Here is an 8,199-nt window from a genome sequence, read left to right as displayed (position 1 = left end):
AATGAGCACGGCACACACAGCAAACTATGATGGCATCATACCGTGCTAATTTTAGCATTTACCTCAAAGCACCAACGTGCCCAAGTACAGCCTCGTACTAAACGTGGCAGTAGACTCCCAGTTGAATTAAACAGCTCAAAAGACTTTAAACTTCAACTTCAACCTATCAACCTGTTTTTAAAGTGACTTTAGAAGGCACCTTTTCAAACAACTGGTCTTTGGGCGTACTTTGCCAGTACACCTCATGACACAAATTTAAAAAGCGAACACGCTCGGGGGGCACCTGTCATCTGCACAGAGGATAACTCAGCTGTCAGTTAGGTGAGGGGCATGTGAAGTGAGGTCTTATGTAATGCAATCACATGAAATAAATAGGTCACGGGTTGAGGGCAAATCAAAGAGGGTTCCATTGTGATGCAGGGATTGTCAGGTGGACAGGGGGTGTATTTTAGTGAGCCATTCACATGAGGCTTTTGAATACATAAATCTTTCACTAATAACCATAAAGTGCTTTTTCTTTCCCTTACATCGCCATTGTTGCTGCTCTCGCTGATTTCTTCTCACCTCCAAGGTAAGATCTATATCAAATAATCAAGCTATTTATCAGAAGAAAACAGAAGTCAGTCAGATTTATTAGAGGCATTAAAGGAGTCGCCTTTTTAACCACTGTACAAGTCAGAGACCTCCTGGATATCTAGGCATCTTTCTCTGAAAGTTTGTCTGGGTCAAGTCTGCCTTAAATATAGGAAGTAGTAAAGACCGCATAACAGCATGCTCATGACACAGCTGGTATTTATGTGAGAGAATCCCGGCCGTGTCGTTACTTTAGTCCAGGTCTTAAAGCAAACTTTTCGAACGTGGCCCTGGTTTGACTTCTACGACGCCTCAAGCTTCTTGACGATCTCTTGATCCTCTTGGTGAGGACATGTAACCCGAGACTTAAACTGCCAGCTAAAGCATTGGTGACTGGTTGACCCATCGTCGTGACAGAAAAGCTGGTGTGACAAGTGATGATGGTTTGCTCGTATGAACTGGCAACCCCCTGGGTAGAGGGGCAAGGCTGCAGGCTTCCTAAAATTGTCTCCTGCTTTACTTGTTTACCTTGACTTTCGCACCCTGTCAGGCTGGCTTAAGTCAAATTGGATATGTTACTGTGATGTGTTAGAAGCACTGGCACGCTTTCACACCTATGACTATTCATTAATATATGATGCCAATTCATTAACAAATAGGAAGTAATGTTGTAAAGCCAATACGTCAAAGAGAGAAGGTCAGACATAGTGAGAGACAGAGACAGCGGAGACGGTAGGATAAAAGTGATCGATTTACAGCTCATGTGCTCTCTAATAGTAGTAAAAGAGTGCTGCGATTCATAAAGGATCAGTTTTTCCTTCAAATAACTCTCATAGCCTCTACACATTCGGTGGTTCATCTCCTGGTTGCCAAACCTTTCTGCTGCTTGGCTTTCTCTGGCATCACAAAAGCCACAGCAGCTGCTGGGACACAGCAAACCACGGGGACAATGTGGCCAAATATAGCCGCACAACAGGCACTTTATAACAATAGGAGGGTTAGCTGGTAGAGTACTGAAATGTATCTGAGAGCCCCTGAGGACAATTGGACCAAATAAATCTACTAATAAACTGTTAACAGACATATTAACTGTTTACACTGAGTACATCATGTGTTAAAAATACATCTAAATGAGTAAAGAGGACTTTGTTTTTAGGTACTGTAAGCTGCAGACATGTCTGAGGGGTGAGTATTAACCTCTAAAGAAACATAATTACAGACACACATTTGTATATTAAATTATAACAACCTAAATCTAAAATCTTTTGTCTACTTTCTTGTCACACATGAAGACCGGTGAGTCAAAACTCTTTCCGTCATTCATTATTCATCAAAAGTGATACAGAGTTAATGCATTTCATGCTTAAAACAACATTTATTAATGACAGTATTTGATGTATAAAGTCTCTTATCTTTCTCACAGAGAAAGCCAAAGTATTCAGCAACGCGCCGGCTGCTTTTGAAGGTAGGTCTTACATCCCTTTAGGCCATAGAGGACAAAGGGGGGATTGTGCTTTTTTTGGGGGGCGCCCCAGAGGCTGGTAGACCTGGTAGAGTTTGTGGCCCCACGTACACCAAAGCTGAAAATCCTTTCGGCAGCCACTGTGGTTTGATTTCAACCCTCATGTCACCCCTGGCTCTATGTTCCCCTTTCCTGTCTGCCTTCAGCTTTCAATTGTCAAATAAAGGTGAAAAGTCTTAAAGCGCGGGTAGGTTATGCTTTTACTGTTTTAGCTCCAATGCTGTGGAACAAACAGTGCCTCAGTTTAAAAATCTTTTAACAAACACACCTGTACAGATTGGCATTTATATTTGAACGCTTCTTGAAATGCCTGTTTGCAGAACTTTAGGTTCTTTCACGGCTTATTAACTTTTTACTATGTTACAGTCCAAACTGCTGAAGAAGGCAGCGGCTATGCTGGTGGCTGAAGCTGAAGAAAAGAAACACGAGAAGGAAAGAGTTGTGAATGCGTCTTTCCCTCCACTGAAGATGGCAGGTCTGTCAGTCCAGGAGCTCCAGGTACTGACACAGCAAATCATCATGCTGATTCAGTCATGATCATACCACTTCATCCTGACGGTTTTCTTTTTCTTCTACAGGACCTTTGCAAAGACCTACATCGTAAGATCGACGTTGTAGATGAAGCTCGTTATGATATGCAGATTAAAGTAGCCAAAAATGATACAGAGGTGCAGTAAAACTGACTCGTCAGGAAGTTGTAGCCGTGCGGTTATTGTTTGTGTCTTAAACTGTGATGTTTGCTGCACAGATCCAGACGCTGAATCAGAAGATTATTGAGCTGAAGGGCGTAAAGAGGCCCAGCTTGAAGCGGGTGAAGAAAACCACAGACGACATGCTGGGTGCATACACAGACACCTCCAAGCTCATGAAGGCTGATTTCAAGGCCAACCTTAAGACAGTGAAGAAAGAGGATGAAAAGGTAACGACGGCGACTGAGATGAAACCGTCCACGAAACAACACACTGCGTTAAAAAAGGTCGATCACAATACGTATCTGTGTTTTTGCAGAGGGAAGAAGTGACTGACTGGCGTAAGAACGTGGCGGCCATGTCTGGTATGGAGGGCAGGAAGAAGCTGTTTGATGCCGGCCAATAAAAAGGTGATTTTGTAAAACAAAACTTTGTTAGCCAGACATAACTGCAAATTCAAGTTTTTATTTTATTAATTAAATCCCTTTGTTCATCTCCATTTCAGAATCACATTACAGGATGAAACAAAACTGACTTTGTAAAGAACGTTGTCAACCACAGACACTTGTAAAAGATTAAATAAATGCACTTTTATTTTTGATCATACTGTATTAAAAATAGTTTTAATCTTGCATTTATGTAAACTTGTATGTAAAAAGAAATACCTCTGTATGCCATGAATGTAATAATATAAAGTGTATGGTATACAGTACTCTCTGTATTGTGCTAAAGAAAAGGGCTTGGTGAGTCTCATGAGTTTGTCCTTTAAAGTGCAGTCTTTGCATTATACAGACGATGGCGCTGTCTCACTATCTGTAATACATGTGATGCTGATTAAACAACCATAATGACATTTCTTTGGTTTGTTCTGATTCCCAATTGATCTCACTCACTGGGGTTAATCACTGCAGGTGATGAGGCCGTACCCTTGGATGGATGCAGTTTTAACCTGGTGTTGGGGGATGCAGTGTAGATGTGTACACACACACATATATATATATGTATGTATGTATACAGGCTGTCAGACGAAGGAGACTATTTTTAGTTGGCCACTCACAGAAGGCAATAGGAGGCATTAAAGTTGACTTGAAGTTTTCTTCTTGTCATTTAAAGACAGTCTCTTGCTCACCTCAACAGGTTTTCTGCAGACATTAGAAAACAAAAGGTACGTTGATTTTTCTGATGATGACACTGTGAATATTTAAAACTATTCCACCTGTTTATTTATTTATTTATCGGGAATCATTTAAAAAGCAGCAACATTCTGCTGGAACAACATAAATATGCAAATTTACTGTAAATGTAAATGTTATATATGACAAGACCAAAATAAGAAAACTCATTTTGTTATAAAATCCATGATTTTAAGACCATTCATTTATAATTTATTGTGTTTTGTTTGTTTAAATTCACAATGAGCCATTTACATTTACATTTTCAGCACCTGGGAAATAGTTTTACAGTCCACATTTGTTACATTTATTTCTTCTTATCTGGCTAACACTGACCCTGATACTGATTTGGCTGCCTTGAAAGTGGATCGACTCCAACTGGGATTAAAACAGGTTATCATCATTCAAAGTATCTGCAGTGCTTAACTGTGAAGTGTTGTTAATGTAAAGGCTTAATGTTGGTATGTCACCATCTCGACGTCTGGATGGCTTCACTCAACAAGATGTGAACAAGCAGTATGTACAGTAGAAGAAGAAGATTCTGCTTCATGCATCACAACAAACGCTTAGTTTATAATGCTGCCAACACTGTTTAGAATTATTTAGCATTTTTCTGACTTTAGTATGAATTATTTTATTTTTACAGACCGAAGCCGACCATGTCTGAGGCGTAAGTTGTTTTTTTGTCTTCATATAAATCAGTATTTGTAAAACCTTTGGGGCTTTATCATGTTTAAACTAACTCGCATCTTATTTCTTTTCTTTTTACTCATCGTAATGTCCACCATAGACCGGTAGGTCATTAAAAATAATTGTGTAGCGTATCTAAACAATCTCCCTTTAGATACCTTATGGTTTTGTGTTTACTGTTGCTACATAAACATTTTGTTTACTGCTTCTTTGCAGAGAAAATCAAAGATCTCTGCATCTCGCAGACTGGCTCTCAAGGTTTGTTTGTACTAAAAGTGAAGATACTTCACTGCAAGTAAAACGTCATGACACACAATAGGGTGTGATCTGTGCCACAAAGTCAATCAAACTCACTTTTTTAATTAAATTTAGACCAAGCTGCTGAAAATGGCGGCGGTGATGTTAGAGAAGGAGAAGGAGGAAAAGAAGCATGAGAGAGAAGCGACTCTGAATGACAAAGTTCCTGCACTTCAGCTGTCTGGTTTGTCCATGCAGGACCTTCAGGTATGTGCAGGTCACTCCATGAGCACCCAAACATACTACACACAGCATGGTTCCCATGCCCCACACGCAAGCATCCCTCTTATAGATGCCATGCATGCACCGTGTTCACATGCAGTCGGTGCATTAGAGGTCCTGAGTCCATGAGTGCCTCATTGTCTACAGTTAGCATTTAATTGGCACCATTACGTAGAGCAAACTTTAAATCATCATTAACTCTTACTATTAAAAAATACTTAATTCACATATTAAATACATGAAAGCTAAACACTTAAAGTGTTGTGAGTGTGAGATGTGCAGCTGTGCGACGAGCCAAAGGACTGCTGGGTTCAATAAATATGTTCCTGTCTCTGTCTGCAGGCTATGTGCAAAGAACTGCACCATAAGATCGATGTGGTCGATGAAGAGCGCTATGACATTGATGCCAAAGTGACCAAAAATAACAAGGAGGTACATGTTTATTTATAGAAATATAAATACATGTACAAACATATTTACATTAACTACCACAGATTTAATCTCTTTATTTATATAGATTGTTATCTAAGTGCTGAAGTTTAATTTAATTTCACTGCAAGATTTGTTTAAACTGCATGTGTTTTTTTACTCACGTGTTCAATTGTTTCCTGCAGATTGAAAATCTATCTCTAAAGATCTTTGAGCTGAAGGGGAAGATGAAGAGACCTGCCCTCAAGAGGGTGAAGATCTCTGCTGACGCCATGCTGGGCGCTCTGCTGGGCGCTAAGGTCAAAGAGTCTGTGGACTTCAAGGCCAACCTCAAGACTGTGAAGAAGGAGGAGGAGAAGGTAAGAGCCATAGCAGATTTATTTTGAATTTACTATACTTTCACAATTATGTCAGGTTCAGGTGACTCTTTTGGTTTTGAGATCAGATCAGATTTGGCTCGACGTGTTGTGTGTTGGGGTCATTTATGTGAAAGTACAGTGTTACTAAGAACTGCTTTCTTCTCATGAACAGAAAGAGGAGGTGACTGACTGGCGTAAAAACGTGGAGGCCATGTCTGGTATGGAGGGCAGGAAGAAGCTGTTTGATGCCGGACAGTAGACTTTATATTTATGGACATTTGAAATACGAATGCTGATTTACAGTTGACAAGAATAGAGAGGAAAGCAGAGCACAAAAAAGTAACTAAACAGTTTATGTGTGAGTGTGTGTATTTAGACTTTTGCAAAAATCAAAAATATTCTAAATTCAGAGGATGGGAATTGTATATATTTTGCATATAGATTAGTCGTTTTGGGGTTATTTGTTAATTGTCTACACTTGCTGCTGCTTGAATGCCTGGAATAAAAACAGCAGTTTATGTCATGATAATAAATACTTCTGATCAACACAGAAAACTGATGCTCCACTTTCCTTTTTAACTACGGTACCGACTTTATTACCTTCTTGAGATTATAGATCGGGACACAACGTGAGCCACATTGTAGTGTAGTGTAGTGTTCCAGGACTTTGCAGTTGTCAACAGCAGCAGCTGAGAACAAAGTTGTTAAATCATCTTTGTAACGTTCACATTAAGGACTGTGAACATCCAAAAATAAGAGAGGTCGCAGGTTCAGGGCTGCAATAAACCCCTCAGTTAAACAACAAGGGAGCAGCCAGAGCACACAGCGACGATCAACACTACTGCTACTGCAAAAACTAGAAGAGGTGCAATTAGTTCATTAACTGATTGAAACGATTCACTGGCAACAATTTTTGGAGTTGATTCCAGATTTGCTGGTTTCCTGATAGGAAACTAAATATCTTTGGATTTTGAAGAGAAAACTTGTGATGGGATTTTTCACAGTTTTTTGATATTTTCTAAACCTAATTATTATTTATTTAAATTCCATCCAGTGTTAAAGGAGCAGTGTGTAGGATTCAAGCAGGTAACATTAGCTTTGAATAAGAAACTACGGCGGCTTTGAAAAATGTGCAAAATGCTCTATCATGTTCAGTTTGTCCGTTCTGGGTTACTGTAGAAACATGATGGACTCATTGTAAGATAACAAACACAAAACGATTCTTATTTTCAGGTAATTATACACTAATTAACACAAACATAGTTAAAAGTAAAAAAAAAAAGGATATTATTCATGTCTTTTGAGTACTTTGGGCCTTGAGAGATGTCAAGTTTCCAACTGTGGGTGAACACAGTCTCTGATCATCTTTTCTATAGTCTGTCTCTTCAACTGAAGTCGTTTCAATGCTCCTTTTAAGCAAGCAGAAGAAGAAGTGATCTAAAAATAGTATTTGACCCCAAATCTGTGCTCTACTATTCTCGTTTAATCGTTCGCTGCCTTCCTATCCTTACTTGAGGGTTACAACAATGACGCAGATTGAACCGGCTGGCTCAGTTTAGAAACCATCAAGCCACCACCGACCAGCACCTGTCCTTGCTCCTCTACTCCCCCTAAATAACCTTTGGCTACCTCCAAGGAGGTCCTGTAATGTGTTATTATCAAGCTATAATAGTCTGTCATCGCACACACGCAGAGAAATAGTGATGAATATGGAGTAAGGTGAATGGAAGAAAAGCACTGAACACAGACTACATACTAATAGTTTTTGTGAAAGTAAGAAAATCACTGACTGAATTCATGCAAGGAGACAAAGTAAATCATCTGTAAAGCCGCAGAAGACGTCCAAAAACCAGTTTTGCATTATCCAAAAAATCTCATTGTTAGATCAATTATAAGTTTTCTAACCTATATTTTGTTTCTTGAAATTTGAGTAAGGATGGATTTGCAAATACAGACATACAAGACATACAGTTGATTTGGCCACTAGAAACACAGATATGGGAACAGGTGTTAAAAAAGTGGTGATGGTCCAGATTTACACTTGGACCGTGTTGTTTGTTCTATAAATAGAAGGTGCAAAACAAATGAAAACTAACAATCTAGGCTGATTCTGTTTCTTCTGTTTCCCTTCCTGGCTCCTTGACAACTTGATCCTCACACTGACAGACTTGCTTTGGACGAATGTAAATGCGTGACACTGACCCAACAATAATGTGGTCACCTCTTTAAATATTCACTGCCACTTC

General features: G+C 39.4%; 2 protein-coding genes across 2 annotated transcripts; both read left to right on the top strand.

The window, feature by feature from the left end:
- Positions 1 to 409: 409 nt before the first annotated feature.
- On the top strand, positions 410 to 3,638 carry LOC104940691 (troponin I, slow skeletal muscle). The gene is made up of 9 exons (XM_010757343.3): positions 410 to 571; positions 1,730 to 1,758; positions 1,866 to 1,869; positions 1,997 to 2,038; positions 2,462 to 2,593; positions 2,674 to 2,763; positions 2,844 to 3,014; positions 3,104 to 3,194; positions 3,290 to 3,638. The coding sequence occupies exons 2-8, from the start codon at positions 1,748 to 1,750 to the stop codon at positions 3,188 to 3,190; spliced, it is 537 nt and encodes a 178-aa protein (XP_010755645.1). The 5' UTR covers positions 410 to 571; positions 1,730 to 1,747; the 3' UTR covers positions 3,191 to 3,194; positions 3,290 to 3,638.
- Positions 3,639 to 3,866: 228 nt separating this feature from the next.
- Positions 3,867 to 6,533, top strand: LOC104940659 (troponin I, slow skeletal muscle). Its single transcript, XM_019270283.2, has 8 exons — positions 3,867 to 3,949; positions 4,603 to 4,626; positions 4,747 to 4,750; positions 4,863 to 4,904; positions 5,019 to 5,150; positions 5,508 to 5,597; positions 5,780 to 5,953; positions 6,126 to 6,533. Exons 2-8 carry the CDS (start codon positions 4,616 to 4,618, stop codon positions 6,210 to 6,212), a joined length of 540 nt encoding a protein of 179 aa, XP_019125828.1. The 5' UTR covers positions 3,867 to 3,949; positions 4,603 to 4,615; the 3' UTR covers positions 6,213 to 6,533.
- The last annotated feature ends 1,666 nt before the right edge of the window (positions 6,534 to 8,199 follow it).

Source organism: Larimichthys crocea, chromosome XXI (assembly GCF_000972845.2).
Source record: "Larimichthys crocea isolate SSNF chromosome XXI, L_crocea_2.0, whole genome shotgun sequence".
Classification (NCBI taxonomy): Eukaryota; Metazoa; Chordata; class Actinopteri; family Sciaenidae; genus Larimichthys; species Larimichthys crocea.
Note: the sequence above shows the minus strand (reverse complement) of the source record. Positions and strands in the feature narration are given on the sequence as shown.